At 45.1% G+C, this 26,851-nt stretch overlaps 1 protein-coding gene across 4 annotated transcripts in view; it reads left to right on the top strand.

The window, feature by feature from the left end:
* The window catches only part of LOC141096337 (uncharacterized), a 252,395-nt gene that overhangs the window by 60,485 nt on the left and 165,059 nt on the right, over positions 1–26,851 (top strand). For 3 of the 4 annotated variants that reach the window (XM_073582871.1, XM_073582873.1, XM_073582870.1), the window contains exons 2-3: positions 13,218–13,355; positions 16,847–16,918. In XM_073582871.1, the coding sequence (XP_073438972.1) occupies positions 13,218–13,355; positions 16,847–16,918 (210 nt within the window). The remainder of the gene's footprint in view (positions 1–13,217; positions 13,356–16,846; positions 16,919–26,851) is intronic. The other variant, XM_073582872.1, reaches the window with a different exon arrangement.

The raw sequence follows: 26,851 nt of genomic DNA, 5'->3' as shown, positions 1-26,851 counted from the left end.
GCTTAGTTGCTTCAGGGCCATTTTTATATCAGCTTGTTGGCTTTTGTCTCTGATAGGGTTTTGGCAGATTGCAGACAGCAGCCTTCCTATCCGTTCCTATCTAGGTAGTTTTTGGGCCCCTTCTTTGCTCAGCCTGTCTTTCTGTCTGTGTAAGTGTTTTTATCTTGCTTCACCGTCATTATATGTGGGGGGCTGCCTATTGCTTTGGGGTCTGCTCTGGGGCAGTTAGATTTCCCCTTTCCTTCTTTAGGCCTATGTATCTCTCCGGCTGTGATCGAGGGGTCTAGGTCATCGTAGGAACCCCCCACGGCTACTGCTAGTTGTGTTGATAGGTTCAGGGGTCTGCAATCTGATAGTTGCCAACTTCTCTGGTTTTCAGGACTTAGCTAGCATTTCTGTTTTTGCCTCCTACGGTGACTCGATCATAACACTCCACTAAGCTCCTCCCACTGTACCTACCTTCCACACTAACCCCCAATACCCTTTCCTAGTCATTCTGGGATGAGGCCATCCTCCCGCTGGGTACACCCAGAAAGCATTGACTAACTAGTGTGTGTGTTGAGTGCAGGGTTAGGCCTCTTTCACACTTCCGTTTTTTACAATCAGTCACAATCCGCCAGGTTTTGAAAAAAAACGGATCCTCAATTTTTTTTGAGGATCCGTTTTTTTCCCCATTGACTTGCATTAATGGCGGATTGTGACGGATTGCTGTCCGTTGCATCCGTTTTTTTTTGAGGATCCACCAAAAGTTGCTGTCCGTCACCATCCTCAAAGATTTCAAAACGGAGCTTGTAACGTTTTTTTCTGTGGCGGATCCTCCAGACACTGATTTAACCCGAAATTCTTTCTGGGTGCCGGACAAAAAAAAAAAAAAATTCATTCTCTCTCTCTCTCTCTCTCTCTCTCTCCTTCCTAGCCAGCGATTCCTTTAAATTTCGTCATTTTCAGGATCCGTCTCAAAACGGATCCTGTGCCATCCGTTCACATCAGTTGACAACGGATCCGCTTGTCCGCCTTTTTGGCGGATTATAACTGATGCAAAAAACTGAAGTGTGAAAGAGGCCTTAGGAGTCCTGAGTGGTGATCCCTCCTTACCTGAGGGTGGGATACCACACCTTTGAATGAGGAGCAGTACCTCTGTGGTGACCGTACCTTCAGGGGCACCATAGTACCCTTTCTCAACTTTCGATATTGTTGTCGGATCTATACTGGGCCTGAGAGCATCTGTGTTTGCCTCCTGAAATGTATACGGAGATTCAGTATGTTTAAACTATACTATATATACCTTGTATCTAATGATAATGGACCCTTTTGCAAATTTTTATATTATTGTCTAATCCATACTGAGCCTGTGACCATCTGTGTCTGAGTCATGAAATATATACAGAGATTTGCAATTATCCCTAGACTGTATAGAGCTGTCCGCTTCTGAAACAGTACCATATATCTGCTGGTATTTTTAGTCCATTTTTACAAAAATTATTACGTATGGTGGAAGAGGCTGTGGACGTGGGTGTGGGGGGGCCAGCTGGTGCTGATGGTGGTGGTGGTGCATCTGTTGGTATTGCCAAAAGCACAATAGCAGCTAAGGAAGGAGGTGTTGAGCCTGCATCATCAGCTGGCACAAGAAGGCCTTTAAGGTTCCCTTTTCTGGGAGTAGGTAAACTGCTTTTAAAGCCAGAGCATCAGGAGCAGGTTTTGGCTTACATTGCCGAAACAGCCTCCAGCTCTATTGCCACCTTCTGAAGTTACAAAAACTGCAAGCACAGAGTCGTCAGTGCAGGCTTCTGGTCAGGAACCACCCCTTTCCTTGTCTCCTTCACCCCCACTAAAAGTGAAGGCTGCGGCAGCCCACACTTCAGATTACTCCATGGAGCTCTTTTCACATGCCATGCCCGTTTTATCAAGTGAAATCCTGAATTCCCCAGTCCAACATGAATCGGAGATGGAGTGCACTGATGCACAGCCACTGCTAGATGATTCCGCTGGTACATTCACCCACAGCACTACTGTACATTCCTCTCGCACTCTATAGAGCCAGAATGTGACACTGATGAAACTCACGTGCCCCTTCCTACATACTATACCACCTTAAACGGTGACACAGAGGAAGGTGCAGATAAAAGTGTCGGTTCCCTGAGCAGGTGGGGGGGTCCTACTCGTGGGCAACGGCAGTGGCACAGGGCACCTCATAGCACGCAAAAGTGTCTCTGCCAGTGGGAGGGCCCACTCGCCATCAGACATACCGTCGTAATATGAGGTGCCCTGTGCCAGTGCCGTCGCCCACAAGTGGGCCCCCCATGCTTGCTCAGGGCCACAGCACTTGCAATACTTACCTCTCCCTGCTCCACTGCTGTGACGTCTTCCGCCTTTCCTGACAGTGACATTCAGGTTACAGAGCGCAATGACATCACGTCTGCATGCCCTCTACCGAAACAGTACAAGTGCAGAGAGCTTTAAAATGGCAATGCTGAGGAGTCCAGAGTAGATCAGTGACCAGCGAGGAGAGGTATTTAATTTTTTTATAAATGTTGGGAGCATTTTTTGGGGAGCAATATACACTGGAGAATAATATATGAGGCCCATCATACACTGGAGCATCATCCATTTGGCCCATCATATACTGGAGCATTCCAAATGGGGGACATCAGACACTGGAGCAGCATTTACGGGGCCCATTATACACTGGAGCATTAGAAATGGGGCCCATTATATATGGAGCATTATTTGGGCCCATAACACACTGGAGCATCGTCCATGGGGACCAACATATACTGGAGCATTCCAAATGGGGGACATCAGACACTGGAGCAGCATTTACGGGGCCCATTATACACTGGAGCATTAGAAATGGGGCCCATTATATATGGACTCTATGGAGCATTATTTGGGCCCATAAGACAGTGGAGCATCATCCATGGGGACCAACATATACTGTAGCATTATGTGGAGCTCATCATATACTGTATGGAACATTATATGGGACCAATTATTCTGTATGGAGAAATATATGGGGCTCATTATTCTGTATGGCGCACTAGGTGGTGGCCATAATGCTGTATGGAGTAATATACTGTCCATTTTTTGAGCTATTGTAGAATTTAAAATAGATAATATCAGTCATGTCATGTAAGCAGTGAAGTATTTTTCATTGTACTATACCTATATTTCAGTGCTGTATCGGAGCATTATGAATTGTGGTATGTGTTAAAATGGCGCACTGACACTCTTTGGCCTAGGGCACACAAAAACCTGGCACCAGCCCTACCCCCCCTACAACTTTAGCCAAATAACCCCTAGTTTTCAATGCGTAAACTATTATTATAAAGTAAATTAAGGTTGCCAAGCTTAAGTAATAAGAATTGATGTCGTTGGCATTGAAATTGGCACTGTAGTGTGTTTACTGTCCTCTACTCCCTGCCGACTTTGCTTCCCCATTGACTTGCATTGGGTTTCGTGTTTCAGTCGGACCCCGACTTTTCCCTATAGTTGGCCGATTTCGTTCGACCCGACTTTTTTGAAAGTCGGGTTTCATGAAACCTGACTCGACCCGAAAAAAGGCAGTCGCTCATCTCTAATATCAACCATTAGGGATCTGAAACAATAGAAAGCTGATTATTTTTACTATCGTATATGAATCTAAAATATTGCCCTGCCCTTTGTATACAATCTGTGCGAAAGGTTCTACATTTGTAAAGAGAACTGTGTAATGTTCGGTTGTCAATAAACACAGTGACATATGGTATATTGAGGGAATAGCCACTTTGTGGCAATATAGCATGCAAACATGAAATTTGAATTGCATTAATGCACAGGAAAATTAGAAACATTGAGAATGCTTGACGCATAAATTGGCCAATTCATTTATACCCAGCAGCCACAATAAGGTGATTCTCGTTACTGGGAACCTGTGTGTGTTAATCTTCTCCTGGGCTGAAGCATACATTTATATGGAAAGGTATGATCCTACTGTAAATAAAAATGCCTGAAGCTGAAGTGCTCAGTCAGAGAGCCAATATATACAAATATCAAAAGACTGACCTGCACATCCAAATGGAAAATGGGAAAACTGGTATGAACAGGTGCTTACTAAGAGTAGCCATCTCCTTATATAACCAACAAATAAATTATTTGTTGTCATTTATAAATTGTGTGTGCCAATTTGATGAATTTAATGGAAAAAAAATCAGCAAAAAAGCATGTAAGAAAATGACTTAAACAATGCAAGCTATGAATTTGGCCCTATGTGCACATTCAGTGGTAGTGTTATGAGAAATAACAATAAGTGTATCTCAGCACGCAGGTTCTTAAGGTGATATGGTGCTTTGATCATAAATTTGAGATCACAGAACAATAATTGTCGACAGGAACTAATAATGTATCGGTGTGATAGTCCACAGTCAGATAATATAGTGCGAGGTAGACTAGTGTGTATTTAAAGGATCTTCCTTATTGCCAGTAATTTGAAAGGGTTGTCCAGGCCTTTGGGGAGGGGGAGATGTTTGCACTGAGGCTAAAGGCCCCGTTACATTTAGCGATGCACCAGTGATCCCGACCACGATATTACCCGGTCAGGATCGATGGTGCATCGCTAAATGGTCGCTAGTGAGCTGCCAAACAGGCAGATCTCACCAGCGATGCAGCAGCGGTCGGCGGTCGTACTCACCTGTCAGACGTGGCGAGGGTGACCGTCTTCCGCCTGCGACCATGGCTCGCTTGTCGGCACCAGCAGGAAGCCAACGACGAGAAATGAACCAGGCTGATCTCGCGCGATCAGCGATAGCCAGCGGAGGAGCCGGTCGGAGGAGAGTATTACATGTAGCGATATCGCTAGTGATATCACTATGTGTAAAGCGCCCTTAAGAACTCACTGGCACACAGTTACTACATGCCTGTTCTGTCTTGCGACATCTGTCCTGGCTCTTTGTTCATTTGATCTCAGGTCAACAGAGCGGCTTTCCTTTTACAATCTTCTCTGTCAATGGCGTCACAGCTGACGTCATGCTGACTGACAGCCGTCTCCTCACAGCAGGGAGTCGGCTGTCAATCAGCATGACATCGGCAGGGACGGCCCATCGACAGAGCAGTGTGGAAGAGAAGGTGCTCTTTTGTTGACCTGAGTTCACCTGAAGCAGAAAAATTGCTGGCACAGAGGAGAACAAGCAGGTAGTTAGCAACTACCTGCCGATAACTTCTTAACCCTGTCGCAAAAAATACCAATGTCCCAGATAATCCATTTAAGGTATTGTCTCATGCATTATAATGAAACCAAATGGATAAGTGATTAGGATACACAGTGTCATAATTTCGTTTATATGAAGTCTCTGGGATTGTTTGAACAAACTATTTAGGATTTGTGTCTCCCCATGAGTTACCTAATATAGTTGCGATGGTAGAGACATGGTAGGGGTGACTTGGTAGAGCCATTGTAAGAATTATTTAAGGTCATACCAACTACAGTATTGAGGGGAAAAAGAGACTAAAGTTCTGTAATTTTTAAAGTGTATGTTTCTATATGTTAGTCCTATCTTTATTGATACAAGACATTTCTAGGGATATGTATTACAGTATTGCAGTTTGTCATCGAATGATGTTATTTACATTCTTTTTTATATTGCTAATACAATAAAAGCTATGTTTTATGGGAATAATCCCTTATTCAGCTAACTGCTTGTCTGTATGCCCAATGATACACTCATTAGTTACCGTTATCTCTGTCTGACCATGAGAATTACTTATACATCCGGCCATAACTAATATTGAGCCTATGTAGCGCAGTTGTCACGATTCAGGTTTGGATTTGTTGTAGCTCTGCGTTCACTATTATTTAAATGTAGCTTTTTTCCTTTCAGGCCAGCAAGGGTTAATGTCAGTTTTCATTGCTGGCTGCTGTGGTGTTGCTGGTCAGCTGATGTGGATGTTGACCACTCCCACCATCCTTTAAATAATCACCTGATGCATCTGCTGACTGTTGGTAATAGAGTTATTCTATGTAGACCAGCCTTGCAGTTGCAGCTCTCTAGTGTCAGTACTGAATCTGCGTTGACTCTGTCCCTCTCAGCCAGAGGAGTCTGACCCAAGGCGCAAACAATATTAATATATTAATCTGCGTATAGAGACTCTTCATGAAGAGTCCCTATCATGCTACATCTTGGAAGTTATGCCTACTCCCATTGACTTAGGCTTTCCCTGGCTGAAGAGATACAATCTGGTCATAGATTGGCAGTTCAGGAAAGTAGTTACAGTTGGGACCAGTCTTGTAAAGACTGTTGCCTGGGAGCTACAGTCTGTGCCACCCTTCTCAACTCTACCCCTTCTTCTCCTGTGGGGGCAGCTAAGGTGCTACCAGGGAATAGGGGCAAGATTTACCCCTCACTACAAGTAGACCCTGAGTCTCGGGGTCCTCTCAGGAGGAGGGATCAGGAGGGTGGTAATTCCCTCTAAATATAGTGAGGGTAGGAGTTTGGTGACACGGGGGGACACCTCTGTTGTCTGTTCCTCAGGGAGATTATCGTCTACACGCATGGAAATAAATGTTCAGGTCCGGACCTGTGTGTGGGTGTCCATTAAAGACATCAAGTGTAAGTACGCATCTGGGACCTGGAGTTCTAGGGTGATCAGGCCGCATCGGTTGTCGGCCGTTCCCAGCCCTAGGACCTTCCATCTGGAGTTACCCCCAGTAATGCAGGTACAGAACGTATTCCACAGGTCCTCGCTCTGGAGATTTGTGGTGCCGCCGGAGCCTGTGTTATTTCCGTCACCTTCAAGATGCATTTGCCGTAAACCTGAGGATCAGATGACTGCGAAGGTGGTTCCTAGTGGGTTGAGGTGTCCTCACCGTACGTCATTTCCAGTGATGTCGGGTGTTGAGGGTCCAGAGGCCCCTTGTTGAAAGGGGAGTACTGTCATGATTCAGGTTTGGATTTGTGGCAGCTATGGTTCCACTATTATTTAAATGTAGCTTTTTTCCTTTCAGACCAGCAAGGGTTAATGTCAGTTTTCATTGCTGGCTGCTGTGGTGTTGCTGGTAAGCTGATGTGGGTGTTAACCACTCCCACCATCCTTTAAATAGTCACCTGACACATCAGCTGACTGTTGTTAATAGAGATATTCTATGTAGATCAGCCCTGCAGTTGCAGCTCTCTGGTGTCAACGTTAAATCAGCTTCTTCTGTGGATTTCGGGGTCCTGTTTCCATGTTCTCTAAGGTGTGGAGCTTGGCAGCGGAGTCTGGGGCTAAGTTTTGTGTATTTTCCTTGTCTGTCTCATGCTTGTCACTATCCCCTGTGTTTGTACTATCTGCAGTGGTGAGGCTAGCGCCCTTGCCAGCCAGTGCACTAGCGAGGGCATTGTGAGGTGACAGTTAGGAACGAGGTACGTGATGGCGGCTGGGGAAGGACCCACTTAGGGTGTTAGTGGAGATGCAGAGACAGGCTCAGGTTGGAGCTAATGAGGTGGCCCTTCCCTCATTTCCCATTGTGAATTCTCTCTCTGGCTTCCCTCTGGTGATTGCTGAGGGTAGTGGAGCTGGTCAGATTAACAGAGGGGTTGCGAGTTCTCTTTCTGGGCTCCCTCTGGTGGTTACTGGAGGTGGTGGAGCTGATCTCATTGACAGAGGCTTGCCACCTGATGAGGAAGACTATTGGAGATCTGGGGTTTCAGACTGAGATTTAAGACGGATGACTCCCTCTATCCCTGCTAGTGATTTTCTTCCTGTGCCTCCTGATGTCTGATGTCTCCTGCTCTGTCCCTGCATGTTCAGCTTAGTGGTTCATTTGCTACTCCGTTTGCATTTGATCTGGTTTCGTCTATCTCTACTTTGTGCGGGTCAGTCAGCTCCGGCTGGGGCTGTGCTGAATCACCGCTCATATGTTACTGCTTGTGCCAGTTTGTTTTGTCCCCTGTTATATTGATCTCTTTTTGCTTTGCTTTCAGAATATACCAGAGTGCTGATATAGTGGGGGCGAAGTCGTGCGGCTTCAGTGTTTTTTGTGCATCAGACGTGTTGGACTTTTGCAGGGTTTTTTTGCGTGTTTGCAGACAGTGTCTTTCCTTTCCTGTCCTGTCTAGTCAGTGTGGGCCCCATCATTTGCTCAGTCTATTTTTCTGCCTGTGTTTGTGTTTTCATCTTGTCTCACTGACAATATATGTTGGGGGCAATCTATTCCTTTGGGGTCTGCTCTGGGGCAGTTTAGATTTCCCCTTTTTTGCTATAGGCTTAGTTAGCTCTCCGGCTGTGCCGAGGCGTCTAAGATCATCGTAGGTACACTCCACAGCTACTGCTAGTTGTGTTGACAGGATCAGGGGTCTGCAATCCGCTTAGTTACCAACCTCTCTGGTTTTCCGTGGCTTAGCCTGGGCCTGCTATCCTCCTCGGTGACCCATTCATAACAGTTCCCTATTGTAAGGGCCTTCTCCCCTTTCCCATCCCGTTGAGTGTGTTGTGCCATCCACTGGACCAAACCCTGTTGGGTTGTGACAGTACTGCTCACCATGCATACATTTGACTTTTGACCTGCACGACACATGCATTGCAGTGTTAGGGTGCAATCAGATGGCCGTCTAAGGCTAGGTTCAGATTAGGGTTTGGGGCCTCTGCGGAGGACTGCGTACTTCCTCCGTTAAGCCTCGCCTACTTCTGCATACTTCTGCATGTGTCCTGTGTACCTATCTTTTAACATTGGGTATGCAGGACATGCGGATGTATGCGGATGCAATGTTTTGATGCGCCCGTCGTCTGCGCAAAACTCAACTTGTTGCGTTCCCGTGCAGTCAGCGGGTGCATCAAAACAATGTATCCGCATACATCCGCATGTCCTGCGTACCCATTGTTAAAGATAGCTACGCAGGACACATGCAGAAGTATGCGGAAGTAGGCGAGGCTTAACGGAGGAAGTACGCAGCCCACCGCAGAGCCCCCAAACGCTAATCTGAACCTAACCTAACATTGATAACAATCGCATTGCAGTGCATGGACAGTGTGACAGCTGCATAGAAATACATGCTGTCACGCTCGGGTCAGGAGAGCCATTGGCCAGTTCGAGCATTGCGATGCAATCGCCATCTGTGTCATCTGTGTTATACTGTCATCTGACTACGCCCTTAAAGGTAAAGTGAACCAAAGAAAGATATTAGGCTAGTTTCACACTTGCTTTTTTTTGCAGCGCGTTTTTCCCGCAAAAAAACGCATTGAAAAAACGCATACAAAAGCATACAACTGCTGCGTTTTTTTCAAGCATTTTTATGAGCATGCATGAAAAAAACGCAGCGTTTTTATGCGTTTGTATGCGTTTTTAGTGCGTTTTTACCGCGTTTGCGTTTTTTTCCAACATTTTTAGGTGGCCCCTCACACTACCCAAACCATGACTTTACTAACCTTAACCCTGACCCTAACCCTAACCCTAACCCTGACCCTAACCCTAACCCTAACCCTGACCCTAACCCTTAACCAAATCATACTTAACCCTAACCCAAACCCTAAACCCTAACTAACCCTAACCCTAACCCTAACCCTGACCCTAACCCTAACCCTAACCCTGACCCTAACCCTAACCCTAACCCTAACCCTAACCCTGACCCTAACCCTAACCCTGACCCTAACCCTTAACAAAACAATACTTAACCCTAACCCTGACCCTAACCCTAACCCTAACCCTAACCCTGACCCTAACCCTAACCCTGACCTTAACCCTAACCCTAACCCTAACCCTAACCCTGACCCTAACCCTAACCCTAACCCTAACTCTTAACCAAACCATACTTAACCCTAATCCTGACCCTAACCCTGACCCTAATCCTTAACAAAACCATACTTAACCCTAACCCTGACCCTAACCCTAACCCTGACCCTAACCCTAACCCTAACCCTGACCCTAACCCTAACCCTAACCCTGACCCTAACTCTTAACCAAACCATACTTAACCCTAATCCTGACCCTAACCCTGACCCTAATCCTTAACAAAACCATACTTAACCCTGACCCTAACCCTAACCCTGACCCTAACCCTAACCCTAACCCTAACCCTGACCCTAACCCTAACCCTGACCCTAACCCTTAACAAAACCATACTTAACCCTAATCCTGACCCTAACCCTGACCCTAACCCTTAACCAAACCATACTTAACCCTGACCCAAACCCCAACCCTAACCCTGACCCTGACCCTAACCCTAACCCTAAACCCCCTTAACTAACCCTAACTCTAACCCAAACCCCTAAATTCCATGGTTAAAAAAAAAAACCGCATATGCAAAAAAACGCATACATGAGCATGCCAGTGCGCACATATGCGCATCCATAGGCTATAATGGCCATTTTTAGCGCAAAACGTGCGCATATGTGCGCATGCGCTTTTTTGCAGGGCCAAAAAATGCAACATGCTGCGTCTGGAAAATACAAACGCACACCCCAAAAAAACGCAGCGCATGAAAATCGCATACATGCGCTTACAAGCGCGCAGGTATGCGCACCCATGTTAAATATAGGGGAAAAAACGCATGCGCACATATGCGTTTTTTTCCAGCGCTAAAAAACGCAAATGTGAAACCAGCCTAAAAGGTACAAAATCCTGCAACAAAAGGATTTTAAATGACACATGACATGCATGTCAGAAAATAACATAACTGATCATAACATGATATGACAAGGCAAGGGCCTCTAGTTAGTTCACTGGTAGTTCACAGTTGGAGGATGCATAATGCAGGAAGCAAGACTGAAGTAAGTGACTTACACTGAGCAATATGTAATCTATCACTAAGTCAACATAGGCTGCCATGGTTATCAGCAATGAGTCCTACTCATAGAGAGCAAGGCAATACTGAGAACGATCTCCTTTTACGCTGCACAATAGATCATTTCACCCAATCAGTGAGCGTTTAAAGCCACCGTTACACACTGCGATATCGCTAGCAATATCACTGTAAAGTCACCGATTTTGTGACGTTGCAGCGATATTGCTAGCGATATCGCTGCATGTGATACTTACCTCCGAACCGCTCCCCCGCTGGTTATTGCTGATCGCGCGAGAAGCTGCTGGATCATTCCTCGTCGGTCACTTCCTGCGGCGCTTCCTGCTGTGACGATGAGCGGGAGGACGCAGGATCACCGCGTCTGACAGGTAAGTAGCAACCCCGTCCCCAGCGATGTTGCTGGTGAGATCTGCCTGTGTGGCAGCTCACTAGCGACCACCTAGCGATGCTCCAGCGATCCTGACCGCGTCATATCGCTGGTCGGGATCGCTGGTGAGTCGCTAGGTGTAACGGTACCCTTACTCTTTCATTGGTGATCGGCAGCCTGTTTACACTAAAAGATTATTGTAGAATGAGCACCCAAAAACATACGGTATGTTAATTACCATTTCCTACAAAGGTGTCCTTTGACCCTTGCATAGTTGTACTAGCTAAGATCCATTATTGGTAGTAAATATTGAAACCAGCGTAAGGTTAATGACTCCATGAAAATGTTTCTCAGTCATAAAGTATTTTTCTCCTAAGAGTTTGCAATTGCCGCACTATAAATATAGAATTTCAATAGCAGGAAGAAATATCCAGGGACTTTATCCTCCATAACAGTTTTGCATTATGTTTAAAAGACATAGCTAGTGTTGGTGGAGATAGTTATGGCATGTGTAGATGATATTTGTGTAGATACTTTTGTCTGTGCATTGTGTCCTCCAGCATGTGAAGGAACAAGGATCTGTCAATGTTCAGTTTTTGCCCAAACAGAAAATGTACACTCACTGGCCACTTTATTAGGTACACCTGTCCAACTGTGTGTTAAGACTTAATTTCTAATCAGCCAATCACATGGCGGCAACTCAGTGCATTTAGGCATGTAGACATGGTCAAGACAATCTCCTGCAGTTCAAACCGAGCATCAGTATGGGGAAGAAAGGTGATTTGAGTGCCTTTGAACGTGGCATGATTGTTGGTGCCAGAAGGGCTGGTCTGAGTATTTCAGAAACTGCTGATCTACTGGGATTTTCACGCACAACCATCTCTAGGGTTTACAGAGAATGGTCCGAAAAAGAAAAAAAATCCAGTGAGCGGCAGTTCTGTGGCCGGAAATGCCTTGTTGATGCCAGAGGTCAGAGGAGAATGGGCATACTGGTTCGAGCTGATAGAAAGGCAACAGTGACTCAAATTGCCACCCGTTACAACCAAGGTAGGCAGAAGAGCATCTCTGAACGCACAGTGCGTCGAACTTTGAGGCAGATGGGCTACAGCAGCAGAAGACCACACTGGGTACCACTCCTCTCAGCTAAGAACAGGCATCTGATGGCTACTTTCAGCAGGATAATGCGCCATGTCATAAAGCTCGAATCATCTCAGATTGGTTTCTTGAACATGACAATGAGTTCACTGTACTCAAATGGCCTCCTCAGTCACCAGATCTCAATCCAATAGAGCATCTTTGGGATGTGGTGGAACGGGAGATTCGCATCAGGGATGTGCAGCCGACAAATCTGCGCCAACTGTGTGATGCCATCATGTCAATATGGTCCAAAATCTCTGAGGAATGCTTCCAGCACCTTGTTGAATCTCTGCCACGAAGAATTGAGGCAGTTCTGAAGGCAAAAGGGGGTCCAACCCGTTACTAGCATGGTGTACCTAATAAAGTGGCCAGTGAGTGTATACTGTAAGGTTCTTGTAGGTTTACATCAGTCACTTTGAGTGCTCATTCACAAGAATGTGTATTCCGCCCAGTGCTGTCCGTGAAAAAACGACAATACTCAGACCAATGTTATTCACGGGGCAGTGCAAATTAGTGATTTTTTTTTCTCATTCACTGAAGAAAAATTGCAGTATGCACTAGTTTCTTCCATAAATCGGATGAGACTTACTATTCAAGTCTATGGGTGTGTGAAAAAAAAAAATCGGATACCAGTATTGCATCCAATTTAAACAGATCCATAATAATTCTGTAACATAGTAAACTGTAAATGGTGTTATAAATGATTAATAAAAGATAATATTAAAAACAAATTGTATACTGATGACAAGTGAGAAAAACATCATCCCACATTTCTGAATGAACCTCTGAACAATTTTTATACGCTCGCGTGAACCTACCCTTACACTAATTGGCATAAATTTGGTTACGTCTGGATGCTCATTTCTCACTTTTATAGAATAATACTCTGTTTAACAATAAATAATACGCTGTAGTAATATTTTAGATTATGTTCAACGTAATTTTTCAATGTTTTTAATTTCCAGATACAGAAAGTTCTGGTTGCTGTTATGATATGTGGCTATTGGCAGATTACGAAGACCAGCCATGATGAAGAGTTCATTGACCCCATGGATATGGAGCATTATGACCAAAGCACAAAATCAATGAAATTCACCTTAAAGGTAATAGAACTGACTACGTGCCAAAACCTCACACAGTACTGGAGTGAAACATATAAACAATAGACCCTTTGATCATGTCCAATGCTCTTTTCAGTAACCTTCACCAGCACAGTACACTCACTGGCCACTTTATTAGGTACACCTGTCCAACTGTGTGTTAAGACTTAATTTCTAATCAGCCAATCACATGACGGCAACTCAGTGCATTTAGGCATGTAGACATGGTCAAGACAATCTCCTGCAGTTCAAACCGAGCATCAGTATGGGGAAGAAAGGTGATTTGAGTGCCTTTGAACGTGGCATGATTGTTGGTGCCAGAAGGGCTGGTCTGAGAATTTCAGAAACTGCTGATCTACTGGGATTTTCACGCACAACCATCTCTAGGGTTTACAGAGAATGGTCCGAAAAAGAAAAAAAATCCAGTGAGCGGCAGTTCTGTGGCCGGAAATGCCATGTTGATGCCAGAGGTCAGAGGAGAATGGGCATACTGGTTCGAGCTGATAGAAAGGCAACAGTGACTCAAATTGCCACCCGTTACAACCAAGGTAGGCAGAAGAGCATCTCTGAACGCACAGTGCGTCGAACTTTGAGGCAGATGGGCTACAGCAGCAGAAGACCACACTGGGTACCACTCCTCTCAGCTAAGAACAGGAAACTGAGGCTACAATTTGCACAAGCTCATCGAAATTGGACAGTAGAAGATTGGAAAAACGTTGCCTGGTCTGATGAGTCTCGATTTCTGCTGCGACATTCGGATGGTAGGGTCAGAATTTGGCGTAAACAACATGAAAGCATGGATCCATCCTGCCTTGTATCAACGGTTCAGGCTGGTGGTGGTGGTGTCATGGTGTGGGGAATTTTTTCTGGGCACTCTTTGGGCCCCTTGGTACCAATTGAGCATCGTTGCAACGCCACAGCCTACCTGAGTATTGTTGCTGACCATGTCCATCCCTTTATGACCACAATGTACCCAACATCTGATGGCTACTTTCAGCAGGATAATGCGCCATGTCATAAAGCTCGAATCATCTCAGATTGGTTTCTTGAACATGACAATGAGTTTACTGTACTCAAATGGCCTCCTCAGTCACCAGATCTCAATCCAATAGAGCATCTTTGGGATGTGGTGGAACGGGAGATTCGCATCAGGGATGTGCAGCCGACAAATCTGCGCCAACTGTGTGATGCCATCATGTCAATATGGTCCAAAATCTCTGAGGAATGCTTCCAGCACCTTGTTGAATCTCTGCCACGAAGAATTGAGGCAGTTCTGAAGGCAAAAGGGGGTCCAACCCCTTACTAGCATGGTGTACCTAATAAAGTGGCCAGTGAGTGTATTTAGCCTCAGTCACATATCCGTTTTTTGCGTACAAGTGCTATCTGTGCTTTACACCAATATCACTCGTACCTGTGATATTCTATGGGGCCATTCTCCCGTCCGTGATTTTTCATGGACTGAATGGTCAGCGGTAAATTGAGGAGACCTGTCTGATTTAGATCCATGCATCAGATCAAAATCGGCAATGTAAGTCAACACGTCAATCAATAAATTGGACAACATTTGACTGCAGTCACATGTGGTTTGATTTTCACAGACATGGGAAAAAGTGGAGAAACGTACTTTTTTCTCCATGTACGAGAAAAACTGATGACACTCGGACCACATTCTGATCAAATAATCAGTAATTTTTTTCATGAGAAAAACAAATATCTGAATGACACCTAACACTACAAACTTTATTCTGTCGCTGGGGTTTTATACTCCTGAATGGTGTTGCTGCCTGCAGGAGATTCAAGTAAAGTCTCCAAGAAGTTGTCTACAACTTTTATATTGATGACCTAGCCACAGGGAAGATCATCAATGTCTGATCGGTAGGAGGTCAGACCCCTGACTCAGCTGTTATCAGTGATGGATGCAAACAGTGTATGGAGCAGAACATCACAGCTCTGCGCACCTCACTATTTAGTGGTTATTGCTAAGAACTGCTGCTCCTATTCAATTACATCCGGCCACCATTGGAGCTGATACAATCTAATCAGTTGGAGTGTCGTGTCAGACCCCCTACGATCTGATATTGATGATGTATCCTTAAGATAAGGTTATGGATATAAAAGTAGTTGACACCCCTCCCCCCTTGAAGAAACAAAGCCTGACTTCATAACCAGCAGTGTGGCTAAGGGTACCGTTACACCTAGCGATGCAGCAGCGATCCCGACTAGCGATATGACGCGGTCAGGATCGCTGGTGCATCGCTAGGTGGTCGCTAGTGAGCTGCCACTCAGGCAGATCTCACCAGCGACATCGCAGGGGACGGGGATCACTACTTACCTGTCAGACGCGGCGATCCTGACGTCCTCCCGCCCGGCTCCACGCGTCGCTCGTCGGCGCCACAGGAAGCCCCAGCAGGAAGTGGCCGACGAGGAATGGTCCAGGAGCCTCTCGCGCGACCAGCGATAACCAGCGGGGGAGCCGGTCGGAGGTAAGTATCACATGCAGCGATATCGCTAGCAATATCTCTGCAACGTCACAAAATCGCTGACTTTACAGCGATATTGCTAGCGATATCGCAGTGTGTAATGGGGGCTTTAGGTATAAATTATAAATACTTATATTGTCCACACTAACACTGAGGATAACATCATAGTATAAAAGAGTAATACCGATATCAACTATTTCAGTTTTGGCGTTAATCTGACAGCTGATGCATGGTGTCCAAACCACTGGCTACATGTATCATACACTGGCTGTATGATCCCTGCCAGGTATGTTTGACTCTGTAATGCTGCGGTATTTCAAGGAAAGCATACCAGCCATGCACCTGTCACTCAATGGGAGCCGGCAGGGTTTAAAGTATGTTTTTCTCTGAAATGACGCAGCGTTTTATAGTCAACACGCCTGGCTGAGATTGTACAGCCAGCGTCTGATACATGTTGCCCATGGTTCAGGCAGCATGTATCTGCTGTCAGGTTCCCTTTAAATCAATTGTTCAGGAATAGAAAAGTAATCTGCATGTTTTCCAGAAACAATAGCACTCTGGTCCTTGGACTGAGCTTGATATCGCACAATAATGCCATTTAAGTGAATGCAGCTAATTCCGCTACTAATAATGAACAGAGGTGATTGATGCTGGTTGTAAAAAAATAGACACATTTTTGTGCCCCTGTACAATGTTTTTTTTTTTTTTTTAATCAATTCACATATTTCAATTCTGTCCAGTCAGTGCACCTGTAAGAAGCAGTCCAAGTGCAATGACACCCCCACTGCACTTACAGCCTGATTTGCATATGTCTTCTATGTTAGATTTCTTATGTCTAGCCCATAGCATCTTTACAAAAGGTATAATTTTAATTAAAGGACCAGCACCTATGCCGCCATACCATTAGTTCCGTATGTAAAAATGTGCTGATAGGCTCCCATCAATACATAAAAAGTACTTTACGTAAGGAAGTTTAGGAAAAGTATCATTGTCTCTTCTTTTCAATTGTTGAAGGAAAAGAAAAGTCTTGAACTCTTTCAAGGATTACTCCAGGGACTATTGAAAAGAGCAGAGGAACGTGGCCTGGTATGTATCATAAACTCCATGTGGTTAGGTAATTTTAGAACAGCAAAACACAGATCAAATACTGATAGCTTTTAAAACTCTGTAATGTTATTTAATGTGCTCCTCTCATATGGAATTATTATATAGATCCATGTGCTGTTTCCAATTCATTGATCCAATTTATAGTCTTTTTTATGCTCCAACCTAGTTGGTACCCCTTTTCCAGTGGTATAGTTTTGCTGTGCTCATTCTTGCCATCCATATCATCGTGGGGAGCATGTCCAATGGTGTAATTTGAAGCTCATGGGCAAATGCAAAATTTCATACAGGGTCCCCAACTATTGCAGGTTTTTAATAGTAAAAGTCTTTTCATATAGGCAAAACGAACCTTTTGGGCTCCCTAAGCTCCAGGGCCTGGATGCAATTGCAACCCCTGCATCTATCATAGTTACAACCCTTAGGGTATCTGCACACGTTGCGGATTTGGCTGCGGATCCGCAGCGGATTTGGCCCTGCGGATCCGCAGCGGATTTGGCCCTGCGGATCCGCAGCAGTTTTCCATGGGATGTACAGTACCATGTTATCCTATGGAAAACAAAAACCGCTGTGCACATGCTGTGGAAAATTGCGCCCGGAAACACAGCGGTTTATTTTCAGCAGCATGTCAGTTCTTTGTGCGGATTCCGCAGCGTTTTTACACCCATTGCATTATAGGAATCCACAGGTGTAAAAACACAGGTGAAATCTGCACAAAATCCGCTATAAATCCGCAGTAAATCCGCAGGTAAAACACATGTCTTTTTACCTGCGGATTCTGCAGATTCCACGCGGAAAAATCCGCACAAGAATCTGCAACGTGTGCACATACCCTTAGGCCTTTTTCACATTTCAGCTTTTTGTGATCAGTTGAAGTCCGCCAAAGTTGAAAAAAACGGATCCATTTGCGTTTTGGAACAAACGGATGTCAGCGGCCCGTTTTTTGGACGGATCCGCCAAAGTTGCAAAGGAAAGAAAATTAAAAGGAACCGTGGTCTGGAAAAGGAGAGAGCGAGAGAGAGAGACGTTTCAAAGTCCGTCTTCTCAGCCCGGGATCTGCTACAATTCAAACGGATCCGTCCAAAAACGGATGCAACGGACGACCGTCAGTCAAAATCCGCCGCTAATGCAAGTCTATGGGGGAAAAAACTGATCCTCCAAAAAAGGGGCGGATCCGTTTTTTTCAAAAACTGGCGGATTTTGATTGACGTAAAAAAACTGAAGTGTGAAACAGGCCTTAGTGTGAGCGCTGTACATGCACATACTTCTTTTCCCTGAGTTCCCAACATGTATTAGCCAATGCCAGCTGTTCTTTGTGTACTCTGAGGCCAAGGAGGAAGAAAGCACAGTGCCTCTCCACAGAGTGATGGCCATGTCTAGCTTCACAAGTGGATAAATGCAGCTGTTAATACCTGCTATGAGGGGGAAAACTAACACAGAAATGTGCCAAAATAGCTGGAAACCAATTTCTGTGCCTTCCACACAAGCCCAATATTTAATAATGCCTCTTGTGTGCCTTCAACCAGTAATAATGGCTCCTTTGGGCCTACACCACTAATAATGGCTCCTTTCTGCCTACAGCCAGTCAGAAAGGCTCCTCTGTGCCTACAAGTAATAATGGTTCCTCTGCCTACAGCCAGTAAAAATGGCTCATTTCTGCCCACAACAAGCAATAATGGCTCATTTGTTCCTATAACATGTACAAATTGCTTCTCTGTGCCTATACCAGTAGTAATGGCTCCTCTGTTAATGCACCAGTAATAATAGCTTCTATGTGCCTTCATCAAGTTATAATGGCTCCTCTGTGTGCCTACAGCCAGTCAGAAAGGCTCCTCTGTGCCTACAAGTAATAATGGTTCCTCTGCCTACAGCCAGTAAAAATGGCTCATTTCTGCCTACAACAAGCAATAATGGCTCATTTGTTCCTATAACATGTACAAATTGCTTCTCTGTGCCTATACCAGTAGTAATGGCTCCTCTGTTAATGCACCAGTAATAATAGCTTCTATGTGCCTTCATCAAGTTATAATGGCTCCTCTGTGTGCCTACAGCCAGTCATAATGGCTTGTTTCTGTCTATGTGGCGCCCCTGAGGGTTCAGTCGCCACAGAGGTACTGCACCTCCTCCTGAGGTGTGGTGCCCCACCAACCAGGTAAGGTGGGGACACCTGACCACACTCCAACACCTGCATCCCACACAACATAGTAGTGTAGCAAAGCACCCTTTGGTGGCTCCCTGCTTGGAACACAACGAGTGCTGGGAGGTGGGTGGAGATTAGTCTGCACCAAAAGATTGGGAAGAGTTTAGGAGTCAGTCAGTGAGTCTGACGGGGGGAGAAGGAGAGAGAAGATCCCCGGAGTGGGATGGATGAGGGAAGAGCTGCAGCGGACCTCAGTGACCTGGGTCTGCTGGCACAGGAAAGAGACATTGATGGAAAGCCTGACTCTTTATAAGAAAGATAGATTTGAACGGAACGTAAGGAGAAGAGGAGGACTGAGGATTAGGGTTAGAGCAGAACCCTTCCCAAGTTCACAGCGCAAGGCCGGGGTCCGGTCACCGAGGTTGTATGGATACTAATGGTCCTACAGCAGACACCGGAGGAATAGAAGTTGTCACCACTTTATTCCCACTCAAGACTTGTGGGCACAACAGCAACGTGAGTGAGCCGGGACGGTTCCATGACAATTGTGTACAAGATAATTGTGTACGGACAATTGTGTACAGAAAATTGTGTACAGGCCAATTGTGTCCAAGGCCAATTGTGTACAAGGACAATTGTGTACAGGGCAATCGCCTTGTACACAATTGCCTTGTACACAATTGTCATTGTACACAATTGGCCTGTACACAATTGTCTGTACACAATAGTCCGTACACAATTATCTTGTACACAATTGTCCTGTCACCAGCCGGGGACTTAGTAGCAAGGAGTCCCCGAAGCAGGCTACAGCTGTCTGCCGTACAAGTAGAGTTCATAGGAACATCAGAAAGGAGGAACTCCAGTGTAACTCAGTACTGTGAGTACTTCACTATAGGCGCAAAAAGGGAGATGTTCAGAAAAGGCACATATGTTGGCGGAGTGTTGAAACGGAGTACTTCATCTTGCCTGGAAGTTGGCTGAGCTCCTGCTCTGGAGGACACGACACGGATGCGGGCACCTGTATGCACAATGGACTGTGAGTAAAGCTTTGGAACTACATGCCCTGGTGTCCTCCACTTATTCCTGCGCCAACACACTCTGCACTGCTACATCTCTGTGCCTGACACTGCACCATCTACGTCTCCTCACCTACACTGCCCTGGGACTACTGCCCTACCTGTGGAGGGCCACAACATCATTGCTGCACTACACCATCTGTCCCAGAGGATCTGTTTGCAGCGCCGGCTTAACACCTTTCTTGCCGAACACCACAGGTGGTGTCACAAATCATTCCTATACCAACTTTCAACCATTGCCCACACGTGCAATGAACATTTCCGCTGTCTACAATGGGCGCCCAGGGCCACGGGCCGGGTCTTAGCTGCCGTGACAAAACCCCCTCTTGGAGATCCGCGGGCCCGGTGCTGAGTACCCCACCAGCCCTGGCAGGGCGACCCATCTACATCCAGTAAAATAGCTCCTCGCTGCCTGAAGCCAGTCATAATGGCTCCTTTCTGCGTACAGCCAGTAATAATGGCTCCTCTGTTCCTAAAGCAAGTAGGAATGTCTCTTCGGTGACTACAACCAGTAATAATGGTTCTTCTGTGCCTACATCAGTAATAATGGCTCCATTCTGCCTACTACCAGTCAGTACGGCTCCTCTGTGCCTACAAGTAATAATGGTTCCTCTGTGCCTACGCCAGTAATAATGGCTCCTTTATTGATACACCAGTAATAATGTGTTCTATGTGCCACCAACAAGTAGTAATTGCTCCTCTGTGCCTATACCAGTAATAGTGGCTCCTCTGTTAATGCACCAGTAATAATAGCTTCTATGTGCCTTCAACAAGTTATAATGGTTCCTCTGTGTGCCTACAGCCAGTCATAATTGCTCCTTTCTGCGTACAGCCAGTAATAATGGTTCCTCTGTTCCTACAGCAAGGAATAATGTCTCTTCTGTGCCTATGTAAGGGGAAGGAACTAGTTAGGTATGTCTCCTCCTTGATGGGTCCGGAACAGTCAGGGCTGTCACCTAAGTCGCAGGGGGAAAAGCTTAAAGCGCGAGACCACTCCCTGTACTCAAGCGAAGGGGGTGTGGCCAAGCTGAGAGAAGATCCATGAGCGAGGATTCAAAGAGTTTGGGCGGGAACGTCGAGCGCGCGAGAGACCTGTGAGGTAAAATCAGCTGAGAGGCGACTGGGCAGAGTAGAGCAGAATGTGAACACATTCTACCAAATAGATGTGACCATGTAGAAATGAGATCACTATGAGGAGATTTTTTTTATATCAATAATACAAAATTTATTTAGTTAAGTACTAACCATATCCATGATAATAGGTCATAACTATAATTTATGTCATGATACCAGTGCTGGGTGACCGACACTTCTGGGGTTAATGTTCTGATCTCAGTGCAGACTCTCACCTGCACACCTGGGACCTATTATGGTGGCCTCTCATTGGTTCTGGGGAGGCTTCTTATAGCCTCAGGAAGCTTCCATCCCCCGTCAGTTATACTTTCGCCCTTGGCATTGTGTGGTGACCCCTGAGTGTGTTAGTGCTGTGTTCTGGTTGCATGATTCTCTGTGTATGACTTGGTCTGTTCTCTGGATATTGCTTTGATTCTGCTTGGTACCTTCTACGTCTGTTTGGTTTTGATCTCTGCTTGGCCCTGACTATCCGTTCTGTCTCATCCCTAGTACTTTACTGATATCTTATGTATGACCTTTGGCTTTGTCTGGCCTCCCGTCTGTTTATCCCTCCTGTACCTCGCTTGCCTGTATTGTGCATGACCTCCACTTTGCCCGACTCTGAGTTTTCTACCTTCTCTGAAAGCAGGATGCTAAGCCCCGCCCCCTTGCAGTCACATGACCGTAGGTCCTGTGCCGGCTTGCTAAACTTCTACATTCAGGTCCTGTGCATCTTTATTTTCCAGCTGTTCTTGTCCCCAGGGGTCCCTACGGTGCGGGTGAGTCCCTGCTTAGCGGAGGCTGTACGCCGGCGCTGTCAGGACCCTGACAATTTATATGAGAATTTGATACACGGAGTGAAACATTATCACAATAACATTGGGACTCACTAACATAGAACACCCAAAATGTCTGGAGGTTCAAAAGTCAAACTGACAATATATAATAGCAGGTGTTAAAGCAGTGCAAACACAATATGAACCAACATTATTTGATGTAAATAAGAACTTCAGACACCAGTATTGATCACAGGTAAATGTACATATATCTAATCCACATAAAGTTAATGGAATAAGGATAGTATAATAACCACTAAAGATACATAATTAATAATCAGTCTAGACGTATGTTTAAATAATAGCCCAAACAGAGTCTATATACATCCCTTCAAATAAGGGGGGAAAATTATACCTGAAGTCATGGTGCCAACAGCAATAGGTAGGTGCCCCTGTAGGAGTCCCACTCAGCAGCCTCGACGCGCGTTTCGCCCTAAGCAGCTTTGACAGGAGACTACTGACTGAGTACCACTGAGACACCGCTGCCCCCGCTGACACAGTCGACAACACTGCCACAGCTGCCCCCGCTGACAGCACTGACCATGAGAGACAAGGTCTGTGAACTGGACTTAGGTGTGTGTCGAGTCGACACAGCGAACCGGGCTGCCCGTTGTAAACAGTGTTTGGGCAGTTCTGCAAGTCTCCATAGTGTTGGGCCACTCACCGCTGAGGTAAAAGACGTTTCCCTCTTCATCGCTTCATCTTCTGGACCCAAGACCTGCATCAGGATCCCAAGGAGTCGCCGCCATCGTCAGGACCATGAGAGGACACCGCCATCGTCAGGATATATTATACCAGCTTCCTCAGGACTGTGTCAGACCTCCACTGCGACATATCCTAAGCGGCTCCAGTCACGTCAGGAGTTTAACCTTGACTGTCACCTGAAGGATAAGTAATATTTAATTGTACTGTCTGCCTTACTTATTCTTGTGCCTTAAGTTATCCCCAATAGTAATTTGCTGTATTAGAGAGTAATATCCCTCTGTTTTCTCCCTGTGTGGAGTTTTCTGTTGTAAAATAAACGCCTATCACCCTTGGTCTGTGTACGGTCAGTTACTGCATCCTACGTGCCTGCAGTCTCCTCACACCTACAACCAGTAATAATGGTTCTTTTGTGCCCACAAGTAATAATGGTTCCTCTGTGCCTACACCAGTAATAATGGCTACTCTATTGATACACCAGTAATAATGTAAACCTACTCAAAATATGAACAGACAAAACAAAGTCCAATTAGATGAAGACTTAAAAATATTTTTATTTAATTCACAACTCCTTGAGAAAGCCACTACAGGCGAAGTGTACGTTGGAGGGAGTTGGAGACACATTGAGCCACTTATCACGGGTATTTATGATCTTTTTACATATCCTATGCACTTTATTTGGGTATACAGACTGCTAGTCTGTCTATTATATGCACTTTATATTGTCCATGGATTTTTTATGAAAAGTTACTTATGGCCCATGTGTTAATCATGTTATTATCTCCTTATTATGATCAATTATGGTATTGTATTATGTTCATTTGTTTTGTTTCCCTTTTATTGTGTAATTAAATAAAAATATTTTTAAATCTTCATCTAATTGGACTTTGTTTGGTCTGTTCATATTTTGAGTAGGTTAACAATATCTTTCATGAACATCCCTATATGTTATATGATAAGTGAGTGTTTCTCACTAAGTTGTTGGTGTACCAGTAATAATGTATTCTTTGTGCCTCCAACAAGTAGTAATTGCTCCTCTGTTCCTATACCAGTAATATTAGATCCTCTGTACCTAAACCAGTAATAATGGTTCCTCTGTGCCTATAACATATAATAATTGCTCCTCCTAATAATATGATAGCTATACATGTTTTAGTTCCTCCACTACTGAGTAGAAAATTGGCTAACTATCATAAGGACTACCCTCCCCTCCCCTTACCCTCCATCCCCTTCATCCCTCTTGCCCTTGTTCGATTTCTCTTTTTTCCTCTCTCTTCTGCTCCCAAATCCCTTAAATTTTGTACCCCTTATAGAAAATGAATGTTGTTCTTTTTTATTATTATCTTTGATGGTATATTGCTTATTACAACGTTCTTAAATAAAGAACTTACAAAAAAAGTAATAATTGCTCCTCTGTGTCTACACCAGTAACAATGGCTCCTCTCAGGGTCGGCGATAGGGGCAGGCAACCAACGCCGACTCCCCCTGCCACCGCATTGAACTGTACCGGCGTCATAGACGCCGGTACAGTTCAAAGCAATGATGGAGGAGAAAGCATCAGGTGACGCTCCCTCTCCCATCATTCCCCGCTCTGCCTCACAGCAGGTGTGCGATGACGTCATATCATCGCGCACTCACTGTGTGCCAGGCAGAGCAGGAAACAGGAGCCGGGAGCAGCGTGAGCATGAGGAGAAGGTGAAGAGTGTTTTTTTATGTAACAGTACTGGACTGTGGGGCCATTCTTGGGGGAAGGGGGGAGAGGCTGTGCTGTATACCATGGTGCTGTGCTGTATACCATGGGCCTGTGCTGTATACCATGTGGTGCTGTGCTATATGCCATGTGGGGCTGTGCTATATTCCATGGGCCTGTGCTATATACCATGTGGGGTTGTGCTGTATACCATTGTGCTGTGCTGTGCTATATACCATGTGGGGCTGTGCTCTACACCATGTGGGGCTGTGCTGTATACCATGGGCCTATGCTGTGTACCATGTGGGGCTGTGTTGTACACCATGTGGGGCTGTGCTGTATACCATGTGGGGATGTGCTGTATACCATGTGGGGCTGTGCTTTATACCATGGGTCTGTGCTTTAGACCATGTGGGGCTGTGCTGTATATCATGAGCTTGTGCTGTATACCATGTTGGGCTGTGCTATATACCATGGAGCTGTGCTGTATACCATGTGGGGCTGTGCTGTATACCATGGGCCTGTGCTGTAAACCATGTGGGGCTGTGCTAAATACCATGTGGAGCTGTGCTACATACCATGTGGGGCTGTGCTATATACCATGTGGGGCTGTGCAATATACCATGTGGGACTGTGTTATATACTATGTGGACTGTTATATACCATGGGTGGTACATTATACATTAGATTCCATGGGGGAGGCTCTGTTATATAATATGGGGGGCTACATTATATTCTATGGGGAGATGGGCTGTATTATATTCTATTTGGGGCTACATTATATTATATGGTTGCAACTATATCTGTACTACTGCCAGCAGTCAAAGACAGAAATGTGTTTTAGCAACTACATCTGTACTACTGCCAGCAGTCAAAGACCGAAATGTGTTTTAGCAACTATATCTGTACTACTGCCAGCAGTCAAAGACAGAATTATATTATATGGGGGGCTGTATTATATTCTATTCTATGGGGGGTGATCGCATCATACTCTATGAGGGGGCTACATTATACTATATGAGGAGGCTACATTGTATTCTATGGGGGGCTGCATTATATTCTATGCGGGGCTAGATTATATTGTATGGGGACTTCATTATACTTTATGAGGGGGCTACAGTATATTCTATTGGGCTGCATTTTACTATATGAGGAGAGCTACATTGTATTCTATGTAGGGGCTACATTATACTATATAAGGGGCTGCCATATATTCTATGGAGGGGATGCATTATACTATATGAGGGGGGCTGCATTATATTCTATGGGGGGGTTACATTATATTCTGTGGGGTGGCTGCATTATGCTCTAAGGGGTGGCTGCATTATACTATAAGAGGGGGCTGCATTATATTCTATGTGAGTTACATTATATTGTATGGCGGGGCTGCATTATGCTCTATGGGGTGGCTGCATTATACTCTATGTGGGCTCCATCATACTGTATCGAGGACTATGGGGAATACATTATACTATATGAAGAACTATGGGGTGCATTATACTATGGGAAGTGAATTGTACTATATGGATGATTGGCGGTGTATTATACTATATGGAGCACTATGAGGAGTGTATTATACTTTATGGAGGACTGAGTAGTGTATTTTAATATATGGAGAGTGTATTATATTATATGGAGGACTGAGTGTATTTTAATATATAGAGGGCTATGAGGAGTATATTATACTATATGGAGGACTTTGGGGAGTGTATTATACTATATGGAGGACTGAGGAGTGTATTATACTATATGGAGGACTATGAGGCACATATTATATGGAGGACTATGGGGTGTAAACTGTAGTTGTGCTGCTGATAACATGATACTGTATGGGGACAGATTGATCCATTAGTGATTATTCTGTCCCCATCATTCTTTCTCAGACGGTGGAAAGAGGCCGGGAAACGTGTTGAACGACTTCAATATTGTCGATTACACTCATTCAGCGTCCTGAACTCAGCGCATGTAAATACAATCGAAATGCTTCTGTGTGATGTGCAATATGTTAGCATTTGGGCCCCCATTTTAAACTTTGCCTAGGGCCCCACTTTGCCTAAAACCGGCCCTGGCTCCTCTGTGCCTACATCCAGTAATACAGTAATGGCTCCTCTGTGCCTACAACCAGTAATAATATCTCCTTTGTGTCTACACCAGTAATAATAGGTCCTCTGTACATACACCAGTAATAATGGCTCTTCTGTGCCTACATCTAATAGCAATGGCTCTTCTGTGCTTACATCCAGTAATAATGGCTCCCATGTGCCTAAACCAGTAACAATGGCTCATCTGTGCTTACATCCAGTAACAATGGCTCCTCTGTGCCTACATCAGTAACAATGGCTCATTTCTGCTTTCAACCAA

The sequence above is a fragment of the Dendrobates tinctorius genome, unplaced genomic scaffold (assembly GCF_039654945.1).
Source record: "Dendrobates tinctorius isolate UK_male_01 unplaced genomic scaffold, ASM3965494v1 ptg000074l, whole genome shotgun sequence".
Lineage (NCBI taxonomy): Eukaryota > Metazoa > Chordata > Amphibia > Anura > Dendrobatidae > Dendrobates > Dendrobates tinctorius.
Note: the sequence above shows the minus strand (reverse complement) of the source record. Positions and strands in the feature narration are given on the sequence as shown.